At 43.0% G+C, this 27,445-nt stretch overlaps 1 protein-coding gene across 1 annotated transcript; it reads left to right on the plus strand.

The window, feature by feature from the left end:
- Nucleotides 1-89: 89 nt before the first annotated feature.
- Nucleotides 90-21,318, plus strand: ccdc85al (coiled-coil domain containing 85A, like). Its single transcript, XM_028407790.1, has 4 exons — nucleotides 90-718; nucleotides 1,935-3,012; nucleotides 18,674-18,731; nucleotides 20,715-21,318. Exons 1-4 carry the CDS (start codon nucleotides 473-475, stop codon nucleotides 20,731-20,733), a joined length of 1,401 nt encoding a protein of 466 aa, XP_028263591.1. The 5' UTR covers nucleotides 90-472; the 3' UTR covers nucleotides 20,734-21,318.
- The last annotated feature ends 6,127 nt before the right edge of the window (nucleotides 21,319-27,445 follow it).

The raw sequence follows: 27,445 nt of genomic DNA on the forward strand, positions 1-27,445 counted from the left end.
AGAGAGAGAGAGGAGGGGGAGCTGCTTCCTCTCTCCGTGTTTCTGCTGTGCACAGCGGACTCTCCTCTCTCTCGCAGTGCGCTGAATATACAAGCGGCAGGTGTGCGTCCGCCGAAGCTTTCCCCACTTTGACCACTGAATTTGGATTCTTACTTGAGGCCACAGCTCACACTGAATGTCGGTCGCACTGAGTCCCTGGGTGCTGTGAGGATGTTGCAGTGATAGTGGAGCATCTTCTCTCGCTGTATCGCACTCAGCCGGCATCGTCAGCTGTTGCTCTAGGAGAGAGAGAGAGAGAGAGAGAGTGGAAGAGTCGGGAGCAACAGAACAGGCCAAACTATGCCACTGATTTCCAATCGGTAACCGTTTTCCATCCTAAGTCGACCGGGGAGCGGATGCGAGCAGAGGTTGTCAACGAGCCTCCAAGTGTTTTCTGCCCTTTGTCGGTGCCGGAGGAGGAGCTGCTGTGCCAATGGAGAAAGCGACTCCGCCGCCCCAGCCCCAGATCCAGCTGTCGATAGCAAAGACTGAAAGTCCAGCAGAGGACATCTCCGGTCTGTCTGACGAGGAGCTGCTCAAGTGGACCAAGGAAGATCTGGTGCGCCGGCTGAGGCGGTCCGAGGCCGACAAGATGAGCGTGATTCTGGACCACGGGAATCTCATACGAGAGGTCAATCGCAGCCTTCAGCTGCACTTGAATGAGATCAGGGGGCTGAAGGTGAGGGGGCGCGCATCGGGGAAGGATGAGATCATAGGTTTGGAGCGCACCTGAGAACGCGCATAGCATGAGGGATGTTCTGCTGTTAGGAGAGAGACGCTGCGAGCGTGGTGTGAGAATAGATGGTATCACCGAAGTTCACTGTGCCATTGTGCAGGCCTGTATGAGATGTGTGTGTGTGTGCAGCCTATTGTTCATGCTGAAGCTGAGACACAAGTTTATACAGTATTTCAAATTGTAGGGCTTTTAAAGGGAATTTATGAGGCAGGGAGTGCTTGTGCTTGTAAGCAAAACCAATTACAAGTGATGCCTTTTTTTACTGAGATAGTAAAAACTATAGACCATGTAAAACTAGGCTGTAGGAGGCTGAATGTATCCTCCTAATACTGAAGAGTAGGAATGTCCTCGTCTGTCCACGTCTGTGTATCAGCTCTCTTCATATGCCAGTGCTCCAATCTGGCATCCAGACCTCTCTCTCTTCTCTCTCTCTCTCCACCCTTAAATATCCTATACAATTCCTCCACATAGATTTACACCATGTACAGTACAATTAACATTTAGAACAATGTGGCATTTGCTCTGGGAGTGTATTAAAGTCGTTCTGCACAGCCTAAAGTAACCTTTAAGCCACCCACTGCCTCATTTTATAATATGGCACAATGTCCAGTGTTTACAGTTGAAGCTGAGAACCTGCCGGCGGTAGCTTCAGATGAAGCACACAGGGATTATTTGCCTTTTCTGGGAGACCTCGTCACCTCTCCAACTATCCAAGCGGCCTAATTACACAGAAAGGGGCTGCAGGGTATGAGAGCGAGAGAGAGAGAGAGAGAGAGAGGATAGGGGAGAGTTAAATCATTACAGAAGGAGAGAGGGGGAAGGAGGGAGGTGAATAAGTTATGTTTAAGTAAATGTTGTGTTTAAAATGTGTGTATGTGTGTGGCCTTTTTTATCTCTTGCAGAGAATTCTAATCTACATTATGTATTTCATATTGAATGGTACACAGTGAGTCAGTGCTTTTATGAGGAAGATAGAGAGGATTAGGATTTCATTTCATTATGATTGCATACAGCTTTTGACTGATATCTAAAAGAGCAGTGAAATGGATTCACATTGGACAATGGCAGCACACACACACACACAAACTATTGATGCAGAGGACTGCTGAAATTAAGTCATGTTTATATTCCTCTGTTTCTTTCCCCCTCCTTTTTGCAGGACATTAACCAGAAGCTGCAGGAGGACAATCGTGAGCTGCGGGACTTGTGCTGTTTCCTGGATGATGATCGACAGAAAGGAAAGCGTGTGTCCAGAGAGTGGCAGCGTCTGGGACGTTACAGTGCCAGCATCATGCGCAAAGAGGTGACGCTGTACCTCCAGAAACTGAAGGAGCTGGAGCTTCGACAAGAGGAGGTAATCCGCGAGAACATGGAGCTGAAGGAGCTCTGCCTGTTGCTGGATGAGGAGAAGGGTGTGGTAGGTGGAGGAGGTGGCAGTGGAGGAAGTGGAGGTGGTGTAGGGATGGGAGGGTGCCGCAACTCCATAGACAGCCAGAACAGTTTGCTGCTGGTGCCCGGGCAGGGGCTGCTAATGAGAGACGTAGGGGACGGGAGCAGCACCTCCAGCGCGGGGAGTGCTGACAGCTCCGATCACCCTCACCATAAGCAACCTCACCTGGCTGCAGGAATGGTTGGGGTTGGGGGTGGTGGAGAAAAAGGCAGCCCTGAACTGGTGCATAAACCCAGGTGTAGCAGCATCAGCGCAATAAGTGGAATAGAAAGGGACGTGTCCAGTCCCGAACACCCTGCTGGACGCCACCGGAGTACAAGCCTGGAGTACCCATACACCCTGCCCCAGCTGTGCAGACCCCGCTGCGGCTCCATATCTGTGCCTGACCACAGTCGTGTCATGCGGGGCCTGAGTCCAGAAAAATATGGAAGGAACATAGGCCAACGTAGTCCAGAGCAGCACCCCAAACACCACAGCTCGGATCTCCTCTTAGGCCAGAGGCAGCACTTCCTCGGTCAGGGAGGCAGCGGTGAGCTCTATCAGAGACACAAGAGGAGCAGCATCAGCAGTACAGGCAGCCCTGAGCCCCGGCAGGCACATTTGGGGACTGGTGAGCACCATGAAAAGGGCTGCGTGGTCCAGGGGGGAAGCCCTGAAACTCATAGGCACAAGTACAGTATGAGCCCGGATCACGTGAAGTTTGGTAGCCCCGTGAGAGAGGGGCAGAGGAGGCCGGCCGGAGATGAGCTGTCGCCACATCATCGGAGCATCTACAATGGCATGAATGGTAGGTGGGACGATGTTTAATCCATCAACAAATGAAGGACCTTTTGAACACAGACAGACTCTTATCAGTTCAAAGATGCACACACAACACAAAGTTTTGCATCCTTGTTGTTAATCAGAGAGAGAAGACAGATTCTTTCTGGGATTTTCTTTGGCAATATGTGATGGGAATGTACTTATTTGATTGAGAAAATAGAGATATTCTTCCTCATTCTGACTGTTGCAAAATTTACAGCGCTATTGATTTTTTATAGCATCTCTAGAGAAATGTGGGTTGGCTCAGTGGATGAGAGAAAAGAGGGAGAAGATACGAGATTTGGAAATATTTATTTAACATGTTCTCTCTGTCTTGAACAGATTCAGCTTAAATGATCCATGATCTATGGATTCGCACTTTTATTAGACGATGAATTACCCCCTCCAAATGTTTGCCCCAGTCACGTCTGTCTCAGGGAGATCAGTGGGAGTTATGGATGTCAGAGAGGAGGAGGAGGAGGAAAATCAAAGTACCAACTTGGCTGCTGTTTAAATACCCCACAGTGGCTGATAATGATTTCTGGAGGCCGGGGGAAAAAAAGTGCTGAGTGGCACAGAGCTTTCAGATGCTAAAGGACAAAATTCCTCAAGGTGAAATATCTGCCTGACTTTACAATATGAGGCTGAACATTACAAAAGAAATAGAAACACAAGGCAGAGTCAACCCAACACTTACAGGTAGAATTTCAGCTACTATTGTTAGTGAATGATGAGTCATTAGTGCCTGTTTAGAAGCTGTATTGATCGGGTTTTTCTATAAACAGACAATGACAAAGCAGAGTGTCCATTTTTTTGTTACACTTATGTTTCTACTCTGCAGACACAAAATGCAAAAAGCAATAAAGTCTGAGATCATGGAGGTTGTGGAGTTCTGAGGTTCATCATCTGTCTGAATTCACATCAGGAGTTTTTCCATAGTTGCTGTCAGCGCTGGTACCTATTTTATGTATTTTGTGTCAGCAGTCATAGTCCTCATAATGGTGTTATAAGTGTCTCTGTTGCTTTTGATTAAGTGTCCTTGATTAAGTCTGTTTGCTCTTGATGAAGGTGCTTTCACAGAACAAGAGCCCTTAGTGATCTTGAGTATTTGTCTATGATTGGTTCAGATGTAAACACTGTTAAACTAGCCAGTCATTGCATAAAGCATGCTGCATTTTCGATAAATGGTTACTATCGGTGGTCCTGGTTGTGAAAAGAAAGGGTTTCTGATACATTGCACAGAAAGAATGTTTGTGGAGTAAATCAGGATAGGTTGTCAGGCTAATGGTAAATATTAACCCTGGTCAAAGTTAGCTTTAAACATCTTACAAAACACAGAGAAGTGCAAAGTAAAGTTTTTGCTATTAGAAAGGTGTAAATTCAACAGTATGTACATTAACACATTGGAGTCCACAACATACAACCAGTAATGATGCAATACCAAGGGCAGAGTGAAAGCAAAAAAGCATCTAAAATTCTCAGCACAACACTTTCTCACACCCTTCCTGTCACATAATAGATATATAGTATGGTCAGCATCATGTATGTGACATCAGAGGTTCCAACTTTGCACCTTAAATACAAACACAGAGATTTCATTGACGAAGGCAGCACTTGTAAATGCCCAAAGGCTGCTACGAAGTCAGTAGCAGGGATGGTGAAGATGCATGCTTCAACCAGGTCAACAATGTCACTGTGTCTGCTTTGTCAGACAGGCATCATAGCTAATATATCACACACAATATGGGTCTTTATTGCCATGGTTACAACTCCAGCCCCCTTGTGCAATATGATTAGCTGACTGACTGACATCACATTTATTCTTACTACTAATACACTACTATTAAATTAACCTAGACCAGCATTTATGGTGAAAATTGACACTGAAGTGCAACCCTTCAGAGAGGGAGAGCAAACCAGGTGGGGCCCAAACCTGGCTCAGTTCAACGCCCACATGTGGGCCACTTTAGGGCCACATACAGAATAAAACACATCTTAGCCAAAAGACACCCACATAAAATTTGGGGATTTTGAGCCACATTTGCTATTTCACATGTGGGCCACTAGAGGCTCACATCCATTTCATCAGGGCCAGATGAAGGCCCTGGTAAGGCGGTGCCGCATCAATGCCAGACGTGGGCCACATTTGCTTGCTGTCTGGGTTGTCTTCATACACAGGGAGCTTTCAGACCTTGACCATGTCTCTGCATGTGATGCTTTGACATGAATATCTACCTCAAGCATTGTTTGGCCAGCAGTGTAAAGGTGGAGAAAGGAGCCGGGGATGTTGATGTGTATTACCACACAATCAAAGCCTCCCTGGAAATATCCTCTCCGCTTTATGAAATGAAAACACTAAATGGCGGAGCAGACCTTTAAGAACTACAGTACAGCCACTGCAACCTCCGAAATGACAGTCTAGTAGTAAACATGCCCTCTTTAGCCATTTTGCAATCTCTATGGATTGCACCGGATTATTATAAAGACACACACACACAACTTTGATTCGGATCACCAGTCTGTTTCTATTTTAGCTCTCCGTGCGCCCTATGCAAGAGATTTGAATCTTGATGTAACCTGAAACCCATATGATGTCTGCAAAAGCCACGCCACATTAATGCCTCACAAATCCTTAACTGGAAAACATTGTGAGTGCACAGGGCACTCAGCAGCCCTCAGCCCTGGTGGTTTGCCAAATGTGGCATAAGTGTTGTGAACTTAGCTCGGAGTGAAATGCATGCACCAAAGAAGCCTTAAACCAGGGCCGTAAAGACTTCATTAAGCCTGTGTATGACAGCACTTCAAGTGTGTGTGTGTGTGTTATGGAGTCGTATTGGTGTATCATAGTGTGGTATCTGTCAGAATGGCTGTTTATCTCTATCATGAAACATGTCCCCTCAGGGCCTCCGTGGCTCCACTGACCTGACAAGGGCACTAACTTCAAGTGTCACTACAGGATATTTACAGTGAGATCAAGACATGCGATCAACACTTAGTCACTGGAGATTTTGCTTTTGTGGTGCAGATACAAGCTTAATTGATTCCACATTTAGACTTCATGTCTATCTGCATTTTCACTATGAGCAATGAAAAAAAAACACAAAGGCTTTCGTGAGGTAGGACAAGAAACAAGAGCAGATTTGTGTCCATGTCCATGTGTGTCATCCACTGACCCATCCTTACTGCTATGCCCTTTTTTGGACGAAGAGGGAATTTAATTCCTGTGACGATGTAGTACACTCCACTCGCTTGGATTATCCTCTAAGCCCTTTGCACAGTATTATTTCATTTTTTTTCATGTTCTTGCATGTATATGCATGTGTGTGTGTGTGTGTGTGTGTGTGTGTGTGATTTGGATAGAAAGTGTCCCGTCCAGGGTCACTGCAGACAAATGAACGTCTCATGTTAACGTGCCACTCAACAACACCGAAGCTCAGGCCATTTAAATTCCTGACAAAATCCAGAAGGAAAGCAAAACAACACTCTGACCTCTGCAGCCTTTTTGATACAATCTGCTGTTGCATCTTTTAGGAGGCTTATCGCACATCATTTTTTACAGTCAGGACGGAGCAATACCCAGAGAAAGACTAAGAGCTCCTCTGGTTTGGCTTTGTAAAAAAAAATGATGGTGAAAAACCCCATTTCAGATACAACAATACACATAGTCTTTCCTGTATTAAACACACTCGATGTGACAATGAGAGAAGGTATCGACATCTTTATAAAAAATTCCTCATCTGTGCACACTGCAGTCTCCTGACCCAGACTGGAGGGGTGACTGTTCGCTAAGCCTGCAGGATCTCTGCACTGCAGCGTGTCTCGTTTAAAAAAAAAAAAAGACTTAATCATGTTTTCTGCTTTAGCAATCACAAGTTCTGCATATTAGCTTAAGCTGCTCAGAAGATTGGAAGAATAAAAAAAGGCAGCATGGGAAAAGAAAGACACTGTGTGGGAGAACCTTTGCCCCTGTGATGCCAATGAGTACCACACACACATACTGATGCAGTGTGTGTCTGGAATACATGTTTTTTTATTATGGTAGCAGGGTTGCCACTTTTTAAAGTCATACAAAACATTCTTTTCAATGTAGTGATGATTTAACTGATCAATCACATGAGCTAGAAAAGATTAAAGATCATCAGATAAATGGCTGTGATTGCACAGATCGGGAGGAATGGTGGTGAATAAATATTTCTGTCTGTTGTCAAACTCTATTGTTTTATTGTGATCTAAAAATAACTTGCAAACACTGGCCTCTGAGTGTAAAATATCTGATCGAATTAGCAAAGACGATCCCACTGTCATGTTGCATCTGTTAATCTTTGTAACTGTAGCACAAGTTCAGAGTTTTCAGCTCCTCTGGCTGTTATATAGAAGTGCTGCTGCCTGTCAGTGGAACAGGAAATCATCACTGAAGCTGTGGCCTCTCTGATAATGCTCTCCTCTCTCCAGTGTCTATGAGCAAGCCAGGCTATCTCTCTCTCTCTCTCTCCTCTCCCTGTCTTCCTCTCCTCTCTCTTTCCATCCTAATTGGCTGCCAGTGTGAACAACCAGCTGTCGGACAGAGAGCAAACTCTGATTACAAAGCCCTCTTTCTGGAGGAGGCCAGGGGATGTACTGTTTGCCAGGCTGAGCCGGCGAAAGAGGGTTTGAGGAAGCATTTGAGTGGATTACTGGCTGTGTTCTTTCCCTCCTTCTCTTCCTCTCTCTAACACATCTTCTTTTCTTCCTCTGACTGCACTCTGTCCTCTTCTTCCTCACTTGTCTGCCAAGACGATGGATGGGAAGCATTCCCTTGACAAATTGAGAAGTTTTGAAGCCTAAGCAGCACTGAAAAACTCAAATGTTTGTCGCAGCTGTTTGGCATGAAAGGATTTAGGGGGAGCATTAGACTGGTGTAACTCACATGGATTAGTATTATTACCAGCGTGTCAGCTTCATCACCTTTCAGTTCTCTTTGAACTTACTGAAGTGGAACGATGCTGCAGAGGCTTGTTCGGGCACACAACTTTTGATTTGAGTTAAAGTCATCTGAGAAGTCGAATTCTCAAGGTGGATGTCTTTATTGTAATTCTGCAAAGGGGAAATGTTTTAAATGTTATCATGGCATTTGAATTTGTAATCACACCTGAGACCAATTATCCCAAACCATCAGAGCAGCCATTAACCCAGGAGTGCATGATTAGGCATTTTGTTTATCTATCTCTGGTGCATATCATTGTCATTTTTAATCAAGCCGCTGTCAGTTTTGTCTCTTTAAAGCATCTCCCCGCCTGGATCGAGCAAAGAGGCGTACACTGATTCGTTGTGGTGTAATATTCAAACAACGAAGACTTGTTTTTTTTTTTTTTTGTCCTATCTAGCTGAAACTCTCATGACAGCAGTAATGGGAAATGGAGTGTGAAATGGGTCTAACAAGAGAACAAAAAACATTTTTGGCAGGGTAAATTATACATTAGGAAAGGAGAGGAAAGAATAATATAATAATATGAAGTAAAAATTTGACAGTGATATTTGAATCTTCTGATTATGACAACTTATAATAAAAAAAAGGATAATTCAGTAAGCTCCAAGATGCTGCTAAACACACCCCCCTGACAAGCAGCTCCTGAGTAGCTGTTTGAGTTACAAGGAGGCTGCTTGGCGTGTATGAGCGTCGCTCCAGCCCAAACCCCAGAGGTATGTGACAAATGTTCCACAGTAGCCCCAGTCATCCGGTAGACACGCAAACCCAGTGGAATGGAGAACAGTCTTTGTCCTCTTACGCCATGCCAGTGGGGAACAGCCCACTGAGCTGAGAGGAAATTAGCTTGCTAGGCCAGGTAATTAACTGGAAGTTGAGTGGCTGCCATGTACGAGGGCAGGACTGGGCCTGAGGGAATCCCTGTCAGTCCCAAAGTCACCAGCAGTAGCCACATTTAACTCTGTTACATTTACTTCAGCTGTAGCTGTGTGCCATGCTGGGGATCTGGCAGTCTGAGGGTATCAGGTGATTTAGGTGGGAGTGATGGAGGAGCTGGACCGAGTGCATCATGTACAGTAGGCTGGCTGTGAGCTGGGAGGATTGTTGGCTGATTTGGGGGGGGGGGTGTCCATTATCATAAAATAATAAGCAATGTGTATGAGCTTCACGAGCTATTAAACTTAATGTATATTCAGTTAGTGCTACGGAACATGATAGAAATGAAAAAGTCACCTTTCCTCACCGATCTGACAGCAGCCATGTGTCTAATGAGGCTACACGATTAAATGCTAAAACATAATGTGAGAGTCGTACTAGTTTAGCAGAGGCATTAAGTCAGAAGGTGAATAACGTCCATTTTTATTGAACACACAAAATGCCTGAGTCACTTTCTAAAAGTCACAATTTCCATAAAAGTTTCAACGCAGCACAAATGTCAATGTGGAGAAAGGGATTAGCATAAAGACTGCATCAACATGAGCTAAAACCTGCACAAATACAGTCGCTCTGCTGTGCAGGGATGCCCAAACTGGGGCATGCAGGCCTAGATCTACCCATCATCCCTTTGTTTATGGGTGTGGCACCATGACGTTCTAAAACCTCAGCTCTTATTTTGGAAGCTAAGTGAAATGTGCTACACATATTTTATTGTAAATGTGCAGAAAAATGCTGTCTTTTGTGTCCATTCTGGACCATTCAAGTCTGCTCTGACTGGCTAAACCAATCACACCCCATGCATGCAGTGCTCCTCCTCCTCCTCATCTTCTGCCTCCACAGTGACTTTGTAGTGACCTACAGGTGATTTCTTGTGGGCGGAAACAAAATGCTAAATTGTTGTCTGTTAGAACGTGTACACAATAACCCCTAGAATACGACCGGAATAAATGAGGCTGCATTATTATGCCGTTTTTATAGGATTAGCATTTAGTGTTCATCCAGAGAAAGAATTCCTTTGAGCCTCACAGTTCTCTGTAATGCTTGGACAGCTAACTTGTCTGTTGGTGTCTGTTGTTGTTGTCTCACTGGTCAAGCAGCAGATGAGCTGCTTTGCAGCTGCTATCAGTGTGATGGCTCTTACTGCTCGACCATCTGTTAGAGGAAGAAAGTGAGATAACATGTCGGGGAATTTAAAGATGTCAAAAGGAGGAAGTAGTTATCCATTTCCTGGGGCATAGATTTATCTCCCGCCCCATACTCTGTGCATTATGTGTAATGGTTTTCCTGATGAGAAGGACAGAAACGCACGTGTGCAGCTCCCATTACATCCGATGGATGGGCTGATCCTTCTGACATAAAATGATTGGCACCACTGTCATTACATTTATGTCATTATCTCTTACTAGTTCTCTTTCAGTGATGTCTTTTGGTCTGTGAGATTTCCTCTTGGATATGTTGAAATCAATTTCATTACCCCCCACTGTTCCAGACTGACTGGCTCATTTCCTTTACTGTTACAGCTAAAGGTGCATTTAATTATGTCTTTCATCTGGCTTTGAGGGAGCTCCCAGCTCCAGGTGAACCTGAGAATTCTTCTTTTAGCTTTTAGGACATTTTCTGGGCAGGAATGTTTTCATAGTTTCTCTGAAGGATGGATTCTCCAGTATATTGTTTGGCAGTATTCTAGGGCTACAGATTTTTTTTTTGAATCCGACATAAGAAAGTGCTAAGAATCTTATTTTCACTTCAATCATGTGAGAAGAGCTATGTGAGATGTGTGGAGTATTTTAAGAGCAGAATGTAAATTCCTGTCAACACCTAAACGTTAGGGTAGACAGTGTTAATGTAATCTCATCCTTGCATTAACTGTATAGGATGCATATTTCACTGTATTCTGTGTAAATCTGATGCTTTTCTACATACACAACTACAAAAGAATCACAGTTGCTGCCACTAAGGAGGAGCCTGGAAACGTATAAACATGTTTCCGCTGCAAGTCTTGGGTCATCGAGGTCCAAAGGCTTGATGAAAGGAGTCATTAAATGTGAACCCTTGGGGTATCTGCAATGAATTCTGGGATGCTAACATTGTTCACAGCTGGTGAAATTACAAATATTCTATCTTGTCCCCGCCCGTGTGAGATCTGAGCCGCCGCACGCATCGCAGCCCCTCCGCACGCTACAGAACGGTCCTTTCATTATTCATCAGCACGGAGGAGTGATGGGTGTGACATGGTAAAATAGGACAACAGCAGTTTATCTTGCAAATGTCCGCTTAAATATTTTATTTACCTTTGAGAATCATAGCAGAAAGCCAACTGCAGCAACACAACTGACGAGACAGTCCCTTGTAGAATGCGATTGGGGGGTGATGTGGAGACACGAGCAACAAAAGATGTTGTCACGTAGTCACAGCACTTGGAGCCTCACGAGGAGAACATAATAAAGATAAACTAAGGCCGTTAAAAAGGTGCGTAACTGCTGCCTACTTTTGGTCATATCCACAGAATGCACGTCAGTCAGTATGTTGTTCACCCATCATGATGCAACAATTTAGCCACATAAAATGAGTTCAGTGTTGTGAAAGCATCCGTTTTAACCCTTTCCCCACATTTGACTGCTGCATGCTGAACGATTTGCTTTCTGGATAAATTTGCTGACAATGGTTGAAAAAACCTAGAATTTATGTAATTTTAAGCTTAATGAAGCAACACCATATGAATTATTTATAGATGAGATTGTGTATAAAGTCTATAAGATGCATGGGATTAAAGGTAGGGTAGGAGATTTTGAAAACTCAGTGAGAGTCAGCCAGATTTTGAAAGTAAACACACGCCCCTTTCTCTCGGAGCTCACCCCGAAGCCACACCTCCCAATCACATGGACGCGCATTACCTGAAGACGAGTTGCGGTCTGTGACTTCGACCATCATGCACGTACCTCTCTGGTGCGCGCAGAGCAGGAAGAGAGTGACAACCAGCCAATACTCCACGCAGGGTCCACCCGGAGGATTGGCTGATGTTTTTAGCGTTTTATAGCTTCCACAGATGATTCATATTCTTCGCTTTAAAGCGTAACTGCCGAACTAATCGGTTGCTATCGGATTGTAAAGAGAAGTTACACTAATTGAACAAAAAGTGCATCAGAATGAAATCTCCTACCCTACCTTTAATAATGTTCATGTTGGAAGTAAAAAAAAAATGATCAAAGCATCTGTTTAAACACAGACCACCTGAAACTTAAAAAAAATAATTTTTTGATGCCTCAAATGTGATGTTAAAATGACATTTGTTCAAGCACTTTCTGTCAAGTACAAAAAATGAAAAGAAAAAGAAATCATGTGAATTTCTCCTGCGGGGACTAATAAAGGATTATCTTGTCTTATCTTAAGTCATCAGTCCCACGGGGGCTTCCTGAGAGAAATCTTGATCCAACTTTTAGAGCAAGAGGTGGAGAGGTCAATGGTAGCTTACCATTGACCTCTCCATCTCCTCCCTCGGGGTTTTGGCGCCCTTTACATGTGCGTGCATCAGCCTCTTGGATAGAATGCATCAGCCAGATGTGCTATCCTGGACATCAAGCAAGCACTTAAACATCTGGAAGTGGATGTGAGGATGTGCCAACATGCTTCTAGCTTTTTTTGTAGTCTGTTGATACCTTGTGATTAAATATTAACATTGACAAAGTTTTAAGTGTGTGTATGTGTGTGTGTGTGTGTGTATTCAAAATGTGATGACTGCATGTGTTTGCATGAGCATCACAAAGTAAAAAGACACACACACACACACACACACATAAACAGCCTTTGTTGTTCTTGATCAGCCTACAGGGCGCCAATTATTCCGCTGTCTTCCAGCTTTATCCTCTCAACTCTCCACGGTCTGCTTCAGCTGCCGCGCTGCAGACACACAGGCTTCAAAAGTATTTGCTGTTTCTACCTGCTGCCATCACTCACTTCATTACAGTTGTTAAGCTTTAGTCCAACATTTCAAATTAATTATAGCAGCATGACTGTTGTTGCTCTCTTATTCATAGCATTTTGATTCTCTGCATAATAAAACAAATACAACAAATTTCAGCGTGAATGATGATAGATCATAGAAAAGAACAAGGAGAGAAATGAAGATTCAACCAGCACAGATTGCTGTTTGTTTGTTTTTTTATGATTAAATTATTTGCAGTCAGAAAGTGCAGCTCAAACTGTACTCAGTCCCTTATGAAGCAGTTTTACATGCTAGCAGCTGACCTGATATTTGCTTTATCATTCAGCATCATCTCTGCTTTTCAGAACTGCAGAGTGCAAGCTAGCCATAGCCTGCTATGGTGAGTGACTGAGTGAGGCCAGGCTTTAGCATTACGGGAGCAGGTAACGATGTCATGGAAGCTGTATTCATTTTAAAACCAAGGATGCTCAGATGGTGAGCGTCATTTCAAAGCCCTACGCATCATTGCACTTCTAGCAAAGCTTTAACTACTGTAACAAACTGCCCAAACTCTGTGTTTGGCTTATTATACTGCATTCAAAGCCTGGAGGAGGAATCAAGTGCTGCAGAGATGACCACAAACAGATAAACAGAAATGGTATCAACTCACAAGACTCCTCTCTAAAAATACCCTGCCTCTTGTTTCTCTTAGTGTGTGTGTGTGTGTGTGTGTGTGTTATGGTCATGCATAATCTCTGTATTATGCATTCAGAACTTACCCTCATGCCCCAGAGTTGCACATACCAGCACTGACTGCTGCTGCCTGAGGGACTTTAAGGCAAGAAGCTCTCCTGCCAGGCAGCTTCGCTGGCTGACTGACTGACTGACTGTGGGTTTGTCTGACTGACTGCCAGATAAACGGAAGGTCACTGATCTACCATGCATCTCCACAGGCTTTCCTGCCCAACCAGCCTGAATAATTTATACAGCAGATTTTTAGAAGATCTGAGGCAACAGCCATGTGAAATCACCTTGCATTGATTCTGTAAATTGAGAGAAGGGCAGAAAGAAGGAGGGGGCAGACAGATGAAAGAGAATTGAGAGATTAGCAGCCATGAGGAGACCAGGTTCATGTGTTTACTGGTGTGATTCAGACATCAATAACAACTTTACTACCTGTTTTGACAAATTAAGCAGCTGTGCTATTTCAAGGTGTTTTACTGTTATTGCACAGAGTGTGTTTCAAAATGTTCATCAAACAAATATATATATATAAATATATATTTTATTTTGTTAAGAAAGCGTTCCCTCCATCATGAAGTGTAACAGTATGTGTTATACAGAGTTAATAATTGGCGTCTGGCTGCAGAGGGAAAAGGGTTTCCCATCCGTAACAGTGATTTATTCAGTGTGGGAGCAGCGTGTCCCAGGCCAATCTCGCAGATCTCTTTGCGGGGAAATTTAGAGCCTTTCACTGTGAGCTCTGGAGTACAGAGGTGGAATTTGAGGGAGCTTAGCCCCTACATTATTCTGGAGTAATCACATTATCTATATATTCTTGACCCACACCAAACCCCCTTTCCCGCTACGCATCTCTCACATCCCGTTAAATCCAATTTTGGTTTTAACACCCTGCCCATTACTGCATCAACAAACACTGTCCGAGGAGTGTGTAGCATGTTTTTTTTTCACTTTATATCTCTCCTTGAAGAGGTCACAGCTGCTGGTTAGAATTCAGAAAGAGCAAGTCTCATTAGGCAGTGATCAAGCTCTCTCTCTTTAAGGGGATTCTCTGGATTTTGGGATGTTTGCTGGTGTGTGTTAACTGAACTGCACTATCACAAGACAGCAGTTTGTAATCTTGTGACCAGTGTGTGTGTGTGTGTGTGTGTGTGAGAGAGAGAGAGACAGCTGACCTTGAGACAGAAAATCCATTCAAGCTAATTGTTTTTATGCTTCAGCTGCTAAGATTTGAGTCTTAAGACTTGGAACTGATTTAGCCTAAAACAAGACAGCGTATTATTTCCCTCAGTGTTTGTCTTAGCTGACATATTTTCTAAATGTATGCCCTTTATGTTATGATACACTGAAAAAAATGTCAAAGAGGCCACTCTGTTAGCCAGAACTACAGTAAGAAAAATATCAAGCATGCGTATGAAACTGATCATCGCAGACACGGAGCTGCCGGAGCAGAAGGGCGCCGTTCACCTTCATACAGCAGGGTGATGACAGGGCCCTGCTGACATGTGTTTGTTATGAAAAAATCCAAAATGCATCTGGAAGGAATCAAAGTGTAACATTGGCACTGGCATAGTGTATACAGCACAGCCCTAACATAACCAGCATGTCTCAACAGACAGCAAGGCTCACGTAACACTCAGAGAAATGTGACGACGTTGTTTCCCTTCTGCTTATGCTGCAGCAGAGTATAAAGCTAAATACAGTGATGCACATAACCAGACGGTGTGCATGTATTAATCTTGCCTGCCACTTTTTTTGCTCACACCTGCCAACACTCCAGGTTCTCCATTTTTCTCCGGGTTCCCACTGTTTTTCAGATCATGTCCTCTCAGCCTGCTGTTTTGCCCTTTATTGTGACTAATCGTTCCATACATTTTGTATGTTTGATGTTATATATATATTTCAAGCCATCAGTCACAGCAACTTTGCAACCCACAGCTGCTCTCTGTGTATGCAAGCATTCCATTTATGAATAAACAACTGGCAATTTTGGAATCAGACTTAAATCACTCAGAGTATTATCTGCAAATGAACAATGTGTCCCCTCTGTCTGTGCAATCTGCTCCCAGAGCTCTCTGTTCATTTACCTAGAAAGGTTCACCTAATGACATGAAACCCATCAGCTGGTCGACTACGGGGCTTTTGTTCAAACCACAAAATTGATTTCTGATGCATTTTTTGATGTTCACGACCGACTCCATAGTTTAATTTCAGGACCGCTTGTCTTGTACGAGCAGAAAAGAATTCAGCATATAAGGAGGAATAGATGTCTTTTTGGTTAAGGATGCATATGATTTGTAACATTACAATAAAGCGTTTGCCCACACAGACACAGGAAGGTTCAAGATATGATGCCAAAAAGAAACACAAAAAGGATGGGATAGGATAGGAAGGAAAAAATTCTGGGTGTTGTAGTATATTTCTGGCATGAGGGCCTTGGCTATATGACACCAATTTCAATCTTAGACGTAGACCACCAAGTCCAAGCTCAGTGTCACTCTAAATGCTAAAAGAATTGGTAGCTAACTTAGCTGTAGGCGATATATCAGGGCAGGATATAAGTACAGAACAGAGACAACACACAAGCAAAACCTTCCATTTTCCTTTTCTAAAGACCCTCCTACACACACACACACCCCACAACCCCCTTCTGTATTTTAACTTAAGTGTTGGCGGGTATGACTGAAAGCATCAATTGACCCGTATTGATGTTGCTGCTTCTTACACAGTCCGCGGGCTCCCAGCAGTAAATATTCTGGCAGATTAGTTCTAGGTGTTACACCACTTGCACGTTGAAGCTGTTGAGTCTTCCATTTTGTAGAGATTTACAGTTGTGCCCGAGCTGTGGAGCGTGCACACACAAACCTGCAGAGACAAGCAGCAAGGGAGGTGTCACAAAGAAATGTGCACCAAACCTGCTCGCCACAAACATTACTGTCTGTTAACAGCACGTATCAGGTAGCTATGTTTGAAAGTGAATCCTGACAACATGTCTCTGAGCTCAGGAGCAGAAGGGAGGGAGGGGGGGTGTCGACCCTGGAACAAATGGAACTAATCACATTGTTCAGCAGCTAATTTTTGTACCGATATAACCAACTCAGACACAAATCAAAGGTTAATCCCATTCGTTATTGAACATGATATGATTATAGCACCAATACAAAAGCTGATTTATAAACTGCCATTGTAAGACCACTTCTGTATTGATCCACTACACCACGTTCAGAGTAAACGCTGCTTTCAGTCGTACCATCTAAATAGCTCTCCGCTCCACTTCCTGTACACTTTCTGGCTGTTTGCTTGTTTCGGTGTGTCACAAGGAAGCGTGTTATTGTGCATTTTCCACGCTTACGTGTTTCGTAAAAATCGATCCCATTCAACGCACCATGACCGCTGAGCTAAAACACTCTCCAGCGCACAATCACGTCCAGCCGGCACTTCAAAGGAAGGAGTTTTCATATCTTTGTGCCATCTTGCCTCGTTCCTTTTTTCCCCCTGTGAACATGGCGAGGGACCGGGCTGGGAACATATAAGTGAAGGTGGATGCTAAAATCTTTTGCACCACTTGGCGGTCACAAGAACATTATGAATCTTTAATGTGAGATGTTAGCGTGCCAAGGAGAGGAAATGTGCTGAAAACGTGATTATAGGCTCATGGGGAGGAGGTAGCTTTTTTTTGCTGGGAGAGAAAGAGGTAGAGATATCAAGCAAGGGACCAAGGATAAAAGAATTCTGAAGGGCAAAGGAGGTAAAGAGGGATAACAGTTTTTTTAACATGTGGACTGCTTAAGGCAAAGGCATTTTTACACTGTTTAAGTGAACCAAGTTGTGACCAGAATGGCTCACAGAGTCAGTGAAATAAATAGACTGTCCCATGCTTTAAAAAACTGCTTTTACACCATTTTGTTTGACAGCGGCATTTTTCCTGAGAGACAGAAATAAAGCAGAGCAGTAGTCGGTGGTCAAGGATGTCAAGAGGGTGTCAGGAGCCTGCCTTGTATTTTTTTTTTTTAGGACAGTAAAGCTTGAGTGCGACCTTGTGATGTCAGGGTGAATGTGAGATAGTATGACTTTTGAGTTTTTGGTGTTTGCTGTTTAGTTTGTCAGTCCTGAAGCAATGAAAACCCTTTATCTCCTTTATATCTGTTGTGCATGTGGTCGTGGGCCTTAAGGCGTTACTATTTAGTCACTGTTATGCCATGTATGGCTGCAGCGCTGACTGAAATAAGCTACCTCAAGCCCTTAATACACCACAAAAACAACCCTAAAATGCATATGTTTAATGCTTATCATATTTGCAGTATATAGATGCTTGAACATTAATTATTCATCTTTTAAATCTATTTATGTTTTATTTATTGTTTAGATAAATATCTCATTCGGGAGTTAAATGCCCCTTCATAATATGCCAAAAATCACATTTTTACTTTTAATATGACAGAGAAATTCTAAAAAAAAGTCATATTTATAATGATTACTTTTGTAAAATGAATTTTGACCATTCCTATAAAAAAAAAAATCTAAAACTTCATATTCTTTTTGCTATAGTGCTTTAAACATAGACAAATGTAGATAGAACATTCACACTTCCATCCATCTCTCCAAACCTTCATCTGAACCTGCTTGGTAGGGTTTTGGAGCCTATAGCCCAGCTGTCAGTGGGCGAGAGGCGAGGTACGCCCTGGACAGGCTGCACATCTACACAGAGAGACAAACAACCATTCAAACTCATGCGAGTCCCCAGTTTACTAACAGGCCTCAGCCAGATTTGAGTGCCCTGCACCGCCATGCAGCCTGGATTCAAACTTCTCATGTACATTCTTCAGCACATTAAACTTCGTCTTGTCTTTTTGTTCTGTCATTTTTTTGCAGTGATTGGCACATATAAATTGTGTGTATCCCCATTTCCATATCCGATAACAAAAGCTGAGTCCTCCATCAGCATGTTTTATGTATGAGTTGTTTTCCTTTGCTTCGCCAGTCTAAACAGACAGACGTCAGCTCTAAATCATCAGATTAACGAGGCGCTCCTCTCTTGTCAAAACAACACATTTACTGACTCGTCTGTCTGTTTCTTTGTCACAGCTTTGATATCTGCTGGCTGCTGCACCAACAACTGTAGAAATGTCAAGCTATGGGACAGGTAAGCCCCCCCCCCCACCCCCTTCTTCTTCACCTTGTTTCTTTTTCCATAAACCTATTTAGTGTTAATTAGAGTCTCTAAAAGAAGAAGAAGAGCAGCCAAAGAAGGTCATTGTCTGCTCTTTCCACAAGGGGCCATAATCCTGTAATTAGCTCCCATTATTCTATGTTACCATACAGTGAGGAGTTTTAAAACCTATTTGCATTTTGTTGGGTTGTGAAGGATTTACATGAGAAGGATTTACATTAAATAATGGAATCCCTCAGTCGGGAGCGTTACCCAGGAGGAATAATTGCACTTTATTCTCTCGCTAATCAACAAAATATATTCTGTTGTGATCCTGTGTCATTGTAGGGTCATTCTATGAGTTAGGCCGGTGTACCGCCTCCAGATGAGTAATGTGTTTGCATGCTTGTTCTGGCCCAGGTGTAATCATAGTGGGTATACAGTGGGACTACAGAGTTAGAGGTGACCCCATCCTGTCCCCTTATGCCATCCTACATCTTCAATCAGGCCCCAGCGGGAGGGCGAGATGGCTGTGTTAATATTTAATGACTGCAAGACAAGACATACCTCCCCTTGGAGGACAGTAAGACCCCCATTGGACATCCACATGCACAAACACGACTAATCACAGGCCACACACATGGCCGTTCCACCATACGTGCTGATTTTTTTTTTCCAGCCAGTATAGAAGGTGTCCTCTTTTTCATTCACAGTGTTTTTAGTTTTATCTTCTTCTTACCAAAAAAAAAATATGAAAAGAATAAGGTGTACTTGATGTCAAAAAATGATTTGCAAGCTCGGAAAAAAGCAACAAGGATGCGCTAACAATGCAGACTGAAGTCAGGTCCCTCGGCTCTCCACTGCAGTGGAGACAGACGCAGGCAGGAACAAAAGGATCTGTCACTGATAAGCAACACACAAGCCTGCAGAGATGAACGTCTTACTCACTCAAACGCTCCCTTCTCTTTTTCATTCACCTACCTCTGCAGGCTGCTGCTGCTTCAGTGTATTTATTCAGCTTTCTATCGAAGGTTAAAGGCTAATAAAATACGTGTAATTATTCATAATTCAGTAACGAGCTTTTGTAGTTGAATTGGTAAACACGGCAGCACATGAACGCCACGTTATGCACATCTATCAATCAAATGACGTGTCACTGGTCCCCTGACAGTTACCATCAGTGTTGTTTGTGTGTAATGATATGCCACAATGAAATAGGACAGTTAATGTTAGCTTGTTAGATTAGTCAGTTATGTTTGTTGTTTCCGGTCAGTGCACAGGTTACTGTGTAATTTGAACCACAGTACACAGTGTACTACATCTAATTGTACTGATGCAAGTACCCATAAGAACATGGGTCAAATAGCCTTTGTCATAGAAGACACAACGATAGATCACAGAATGAAATGCAAGGGTCCAAAATAAAATGAACGATGGCTGAATTTTGGGCTCAGTGGTAGAGCAGGGTTGTCCAATAATTGGAGGTTGGCGGTTCGATCCCAGCTCCTCCCTAGTCATTGTTGTGTGTCCTTGGGCAAGGCACTTTACCCACCTTGCCTCCAGTGCACTCACTGGTGTATGATAAGTATGAATGATTCGGCGGTGGTTGGAGAGGCCGTAGGCACACCTTGGCAGCCATGTCTGTCAGTTTCCCCCTGGGGAGCTGTGGCTACATCTGTAGTTTACTAGTGCCACTCTGTGTGAATGTGGTGTGAATGAATAATGCATCTGTAAAGCGTCTTTGAGTGTTCTAGAAAAGCGCTATATAAGTTTGATGTACTATTATTATTAATTCTTTTGAGCTGTCTCAGGATCCTGTGGGGTGTTGTTGTTTTCTTGTTGAAACCCTTTTACCCTTTAAAAACCAAACCTGCAGCTGTCACCTCATTTTCTTATTTATCAGCTCAGTTAAAGAACGATAGAATCAATAAAGTCTGCACCAAAAAAAAAAAAATTAATATCTGTTTTTCTGTGCAGCTTTGATGCTTCCTCTTGACCCCAGCTGAGCCACCCACGCCTCTCTCAAAGGGGAGGAGGGGCTGCAGCGGGAGAGCCCTCCTGCGTCTCTGGCCTTGACAGACACAAGGGCACCGGGATGTCACCCTCCACGGCTCCGGGTGGTCTGTAAAGTCCATGGCCTCATCCATGTCCACAGCCCTTAAAAAACAGACTGCCTCCATGTTTTCATTTCTACATATTAAAGCATGTGAGTGGATGGGGGTGGGAGTTTTGTCGGAAGGGGAATGCTATTGGTGCAGTTGGTAAAACTTGTGAAGACGGAGAGTGGATATCTCTTCATCCCAACTGTGACATGGCTACCTCCCAGGGAGCAAGGGAGTGATGCTGAGGACTGGTGAGAGGAGATGAAGAGGACATTGCACTGTCTGTGCTGCTACCCTCTGTTTACAAAAGTGGTGGAGAAGCACATAAGACTTTCTGCTGTTCTAAACCTTAATTACCCCCCCCCCACACACACTCTTTGCTCTTCTTCATTTTCCCCTGCTCTCCTTCGTCTTCAGAGATTTAACATCTTCAAAACGTGTAATGAGACTGGTGTAATCTAATGTTCTGTCTCTCAGTATCCAAATCCACACGGTTGCCGCTGTCTCCTCTCCCTTCCTTGTAACAGATTTTCCAGCCATTACAACTGAACGTAAAAACAAAACAAGTACATATTTGTCAAAGATGTTCTACATAAAAAAAAAAAAAAAAACAACCTCTCTTCCTGTGTCTTAAACCAAGATGGTCAAAATTACTAGCTGCTGACAGATGTTCTAGTTCGATGAGATGCAATGTTCAGGTGTAATCTTTCTTTTTTGTATTATCTTCTTTGCTCCCTCAAAGCGCCTATATATTGAAGCTGGGGAGAAGGTTATACATTTCTCCATGTTGTTTTTTACAAGGAAGCAAAGTCCAAGTAAAAAGTAGATTATTGGATTAGTTTTCTATATATCTATATATACAAATATAATATGACTATTATTTTTGACTTACTGGTATTAGAAATATTATATGAAAATGCATATATCTATATATATCAAACAATAAACAGACTTCTTTATCTAAAAGTGTATCGTTCTGTTTTGTGTTATATGCTTCATGTCAGCGTGGTGAAATGACGCAGAGGTGACTTCACTGTCGTTTTGCAGTTACAGGTCACATTGGACACGAGTCGATAAGGTTAAACAGAAATCTATAAGTAAATATGGCTTTTAGCATTTGTTGAATTAAAGTAATTTATCACCAACGAGCATACAAACACACACACACAAACACACGTTGTCATATCGCATCCTGCCAGATGGGAGACAATGCTGTCACACTGGACAGAATTTCCTGTTAAATCATTGCAACTGTTACAACCAGTCTTCTTCCTTCCTCTGCACTCATCACCTTCCCTCACATCCTGCAACATCTGCTGCACTACTAAGGATTTCCGAAAACCACAGTGTGTGTGTGTGTGTGAGAGAGAGAGAGAGAGAGGGACTGGGGTCGAACTTTGGGCAGAGGATATGGAGGACAACGTAGATATTTTCTTTACCGTCAACAAATTTCCACAGAAGGACAGAAACCCACACTCTGGATTTTGATCTGATATCTCTTAGTTTCTCAGTCTATGATTCAATCAATAAAACTGAGTCATAACTATGCAGTACACTTAATGCTGTCTTATCCACCGGACCTGCCAACACATTCTCACACCTACCTCATCAATTATTGGACACAGGGTCAGGGTCACACAAGTGATGCTAAAGGTCATCAAGACCAATGCTGAATTTGTTCCTGCCTAATAGAAATACTTTATTTATCCCAAGCTAGGAAATGTTGCTATTGCAGCAGCAATATACAGGCACTATATGCAATACTATATACAAACTAAAAATATACCTCTAATGGTAGAAATAAACAGTATAAACATTATTTACAGCAAATAAAAATATCAAACAGGTACATAAACAAGAGTGTGCAATTTAGAATTTGGAATGAAGGTATAAATACAAGTATGAACCATTAACTGTCAGTTACAGCAGTCAGTCAGTGTTATCTCTGGCACAGAGATGAGGTGTTGTACAGTCTTATGGCATGAAGCAGGAAAGATTTCCTGTAACGATCTGTATGACAACAAAGCTGTCTGAGCCGTTTAGAAAAAGGCGCTCCGTTGTCTGTCCAGTACAGAGTGGAGAGGGTGATAAGGGTTATCCATGATAATAGAGGCAGCAACAAAGTCTGGGACAGGTCTCCATACAATGAGAACTCTGGGTAAGATTTCACTCTCTCTTTCATTAGTTTAATATTTTTACAGAAGCCCTCAGTTACAGGTGTAAAACTAACTTGAAGTCTGTTTTAGCCTAGCCCTAATGATTGAAACGGGGTGGTCAAAGCAGCTTCACATAATGCATTTTAAAGGTGCAGTATGTGAAGCTGGTAAAATATAATGCATTATACTGACACAATTTATCTATTGCTTTGACCACCCTGTTTCAATCAGTGGGGCTAGGCTAAAACACATTAACAATACAGTTTAACAGCACCACAAATTCTCCATCATGATCAGACACTTTCATCACCACTCTTCAGCACAATGTAAACTAAATTATTACCATCTTGATTGCAGGACTCTTTTGGTAGACTACAATTGTTTGTGATAGGTGTACCTATTATTAAACTGCCAGCATGGTATAAAAGGCCCTGTAAACTGCTTAAACCTGGCCACTGCAGTGAAAGGCTGGGCAATAAGCTAATGGCTATTAGTATACCTTAGACCCTTATTTTGTAGGTATGTTTTATGTTTTTTTTTCTTTGGACTCCAAAGCAGGACAGGATCCGCTGAGCAAAAACAGATCCAGACCGTTAGCAAAGTCAAAAACCAGTTAGTAAAAAAAAAAAATCACAAGCAAATGTATCAAAAGATCTAGGCGAAGACAATGATCCAGAAGGCAAACAGGGTTATACACAGGATTTCTGTAGACTCGAAAGAAGTCTGGAAACGCTCGGCTAAATGCACAAGACGATCTGGCGAGGAGTGAAGCGGAACACACACTATAAAATACACGAGGGAAGGGAAGACTGTCAACTGGTGACCTGTCCAGGGTGTACCCCGCCTCTCACCCAAAGCTAGCTGGGATAGGCTCCAGCCCCCCCCCCCCCCCCCCCCCCCCAGTGACCCTGCACTGTAGGACAAGCGGGTTAATAGAAGATGGATGGATGGATGACAAGACAATCAGACACAGGTGGAACACATCAGGGCGGGGCAGGCAATCAGTGGGAGGAGGGAGCGCACAAGGAGGGTTGGACATGACTCTGGAACGGGAGGGAGGTCAGTAACTACAGAATAACTTTCAAAATAAAACCAGACCAGATGGAGGAGACCCGACAATACTCTCCTTAAACCTTGAAGCAAATAATAAACACATTAGATGGTATATTTTTATAGATGATATTAATTTTTATAAATTTAAATGAGTCATTTAATTCAAGAAGAGCGTATCTCAAGGTAATGAATGAAAGTCAGTGCAAGGTCAAAAATACAACTGTGAGTCCACTCATCGTGGAAAAAAAGAAGAACTGACGCTGATCTGGTTTGATCTGATTGCTCAGCGTCATTAGGGTTTGCGTATATGCCCCAGAAAATCTCTTTAATGAGGCTCTGTGCCGTGCTGGTATTTAAAGTACATGGCTTGGCACTGCTGTTACATATTGTCCTCCTATGGGATGCCCTGCTGGGGTGACTGAGGGCTCTATAGTGGGTAATAAGAAGTGAGTGATTGCCTTATCTCACAGTTGCCTGTTAATAGATGTGTGAGATAAGATGGACATGGGGTGTTTATATTTTATATAGCTCCGTGTGTCTGTGGGTACATCTCTGAGCACCCTGTCTCCATGTGTGAATTTAAGAAAGGGCTTAAAAGTAGATGTATGTGAGCTGCTCAATATGCAGAGTCATGTGGGCGATGTGTGCAGCAGCAGGTTGATTAGGACAGGACACAGGATGACAAAGCGTTTGTGTCAGTTTGTGTATGTCTGTGCATATTTTGCTGTTTCATGATATAGGGCTTCTGTTTATGTGTTTGTGTGTGTGTGAGTGTGTGTGTGCAAGACACCATGCAGCGCTCTGATCTGCTCTGCTGCATTGCAGCACATCCTGCCCATCCCGAGGTCGCCGTTGTCCTCCACCAGGGCACTCTTCCAAGGTCGCAGCAGGTCAATCCTCTCCATCTGCATACCCAGCCGCTGCAAGGGTAAATCTATAAACACCACGCCAAATCTGTCGGCTGTAAGAGCAACGAGACACCCGTAAGAACCCGAGCTGGAGATAACCATGCTCAGCCTGCATGGTATAACCGTCATCTATCAGGGCAGGGATCAGGCATGTAATCTACACAGATGATCGGTCGATCAAGTGGGGAAACCTATCAACGTGAGATGAACTGCTGCAGCGCACACATTCTACATGCAAATACATGCAACTGAAGCCTGATACAGTCACACTTTGACTGGGGAGTTTACTGTCCATCTGCTGAAGATGAAGACTTTTATGAGAGCTGTCAGCAGGGGTGTGACGCCAAGGCTTTATGACCAAAAATGTTCCAGCTCTAATTTATTATGATAGAAGAATATTATTGCCTCATATGTCACTAACTGTCATAACATGTGAGGAAATAAACACTGCTGAGTGGTCGAAAAAGCAAACACAACAAAGAGACAATAATGTGTTCATGCAGCTTCCAGTAAAGACACAGTGACTCAAACAAAGGAGAACATTGAGTTTTAACACAAAATCTCCATCAGATGAGGTTTCTCTGAGGATAAAGTGGTAAAAATCAGGTGAGTTTTCTTTGTTAGCTCAGTATATTAGCAACTTAAATGCTGATATCATGATTGCCCTGCCAAAATGTATGCAGTATGTAGACAATATGATTGTGTAGTGGCTAGCATCGCTGGCTGACTACACTGACTACCATGTGGAAGGGCCAGGTTCGGTGAGATCAAACCTTAAGGGCTCAGTGGTAGAGCAGGGTTGTCCAATAACCGGAAGGTTGGTGGTTCAATCCCAACTCCTCCCTAGTCAATGTTGTCATTGTTGTTTTCCCTCTGGGATTATTAAAGTATCTAAAAAATAAATAAAAAGGATGACAACTAACAATCATTAAAACCAAGTGCACGATTAGGACCAACACATGTTCAAAAAATCATCAGAACATGGGACGAAAACAGTCGCAGAAGTCCAACTAAAGATCAACGTGGTAGGTTGGGAATGGTGGAGGTACAGGCAATGTGGCAATCTTTCACACAGGAGTCCATGGTTCAAGCCTACGCTTAGTTTTTAATTGCAGATGAATTGGCATATAAACAACTGGTGTAATGTTAGCCAATAAACACAGGGTAAAGGGGTTATAGGAAAAATCGTGTAACCAAATTCATAACATTCTACATATTTTACAAGGAAAACCATTCCTACTATCCTGGTGAATCCCCCCAGTATGCTCACATTTTCCAGTTTAATGGACTGAAATATCAACCTCATGTTACATTTTCAAGGTGAGGACGTGCTGATGAAGACATTGAAGACACTGCTTCACTCTCCTCAGAATGACTAAAGAATACACACAGTTAAAACCTTCATACCTTTGCTCTATTAAAAAACAAACTACTACAATTAAAAAAAGCAGCTTGAAAATGTAAAATTGATTTTTTTTATTTACCTTCAAAACAACACCCTGATATAACCATGCCCCACCTGGAAAACAGCTAAAATGCGATCAAAAACCTCTCCCCACTGGAAAAAAAAATCCATCCATCCAAATACATTTAATACCAACATATGAAGATCCAATAAATCCCTGAACCTCCCAAGACTAAACAGCCATTAGAGGTAGCCAAATACACCAAGTAGAGGTTGTTAAAGCTGAAGAAAAATGTCACTAATGTTACAAATATGACTGTGTTAAGCCCAACTAAAACCTAGTGAGAGCCTTCTGCATCATACTGCAAACATTGCACAGAGTTTGTGCAATGATCGACGAGAGCTGAGAGATTTTGGCACGCATCAAACAAAGACCTCTTTGGGAAACGCAGTTTGCGACAGCTGACTGACTCTCCTTCTGACCGTGTATCTGGCCCGATGTGGCTTCGGGGAGCTGTTTGACAAGGAGTGGCTTGTTGTACAAATACTCAGCCTCAGCTCATCTGCCAGGATGTGTGGGATTTTATTACAGTCCTGGAGCAGGAGGATTTCAACGAGGCTATCAATGATTTATCATCTAGATGAGCGGAAACAAACAAATAGATCCCCCACCCCCTCCTCCCCCAATGATTTACTGTAACACACAAAAATCTCAAATTTCACTTGTATGACAGAACGTTGTTTATGTATGTAAATGGCGGCATCCCAGAGTTATAAAATGTAAACTGAATCACCTTACAATGCACTCTGTGCTCCCACTGGAGGTTCCCTGTAGACTGAAAGAAATAAGGAGCTTCCTTAAGCTACGCTGTGCTCACATATGATCCCGCTTGAGGTTTTATTGTTTTCTGTGACTCACGATTTCACTTCTCTCAGTGCAAACACTTCTGTAAAGTGATAAATATGTTGTTTTGCTGCATCCGCATCTTATATAAGGAAACATTGTGCTTCATCTGCATTCTGTAGGTGATCATAAAAACACAACTCTCTAACACTCTAACACAGTCTCACAACAACGCCTGTG

The sequence above is a fragment of the Parambassis ranga genome, chromosome 1 (genome assembly GCF_900634625.1).
Source record: "Parambassis ranga chromosome 1, fParRan2.1, whole genome shotgun sequence".
Classification (NCBI taxonomy): domain Eukaryota; kingdom Metazoa; phylum Chordata; class Actinopteri; family Ambassidae; genus Parambassis; species Parambassis ranga.

Excerpts from the sequence above, each read along its gene's own strand:
- ccdc85al (XM_028407790.1), top strand. The coding sequence starts at position 473 with ATGGAGAAAGCGACTCCGCCGCCCCAGCCCCAGATCCAGCTGTCGATA. Across the intron at positions 719-1,934 it reads ATGAGATCAGGGGGCTGAAG|GACATTAACCAGAAGCTGCA; the intron begins GTGAGGGGGCGC and ends TCCTTTTTGCAG. Across the intron at positions 3,013-18,673 it reads CATCTACAATGGCATGAATG|CTTTGATATCTGCTGGCTGC; the intron begins GTAGGTGGGACG and ends TCTTTGTCACAG.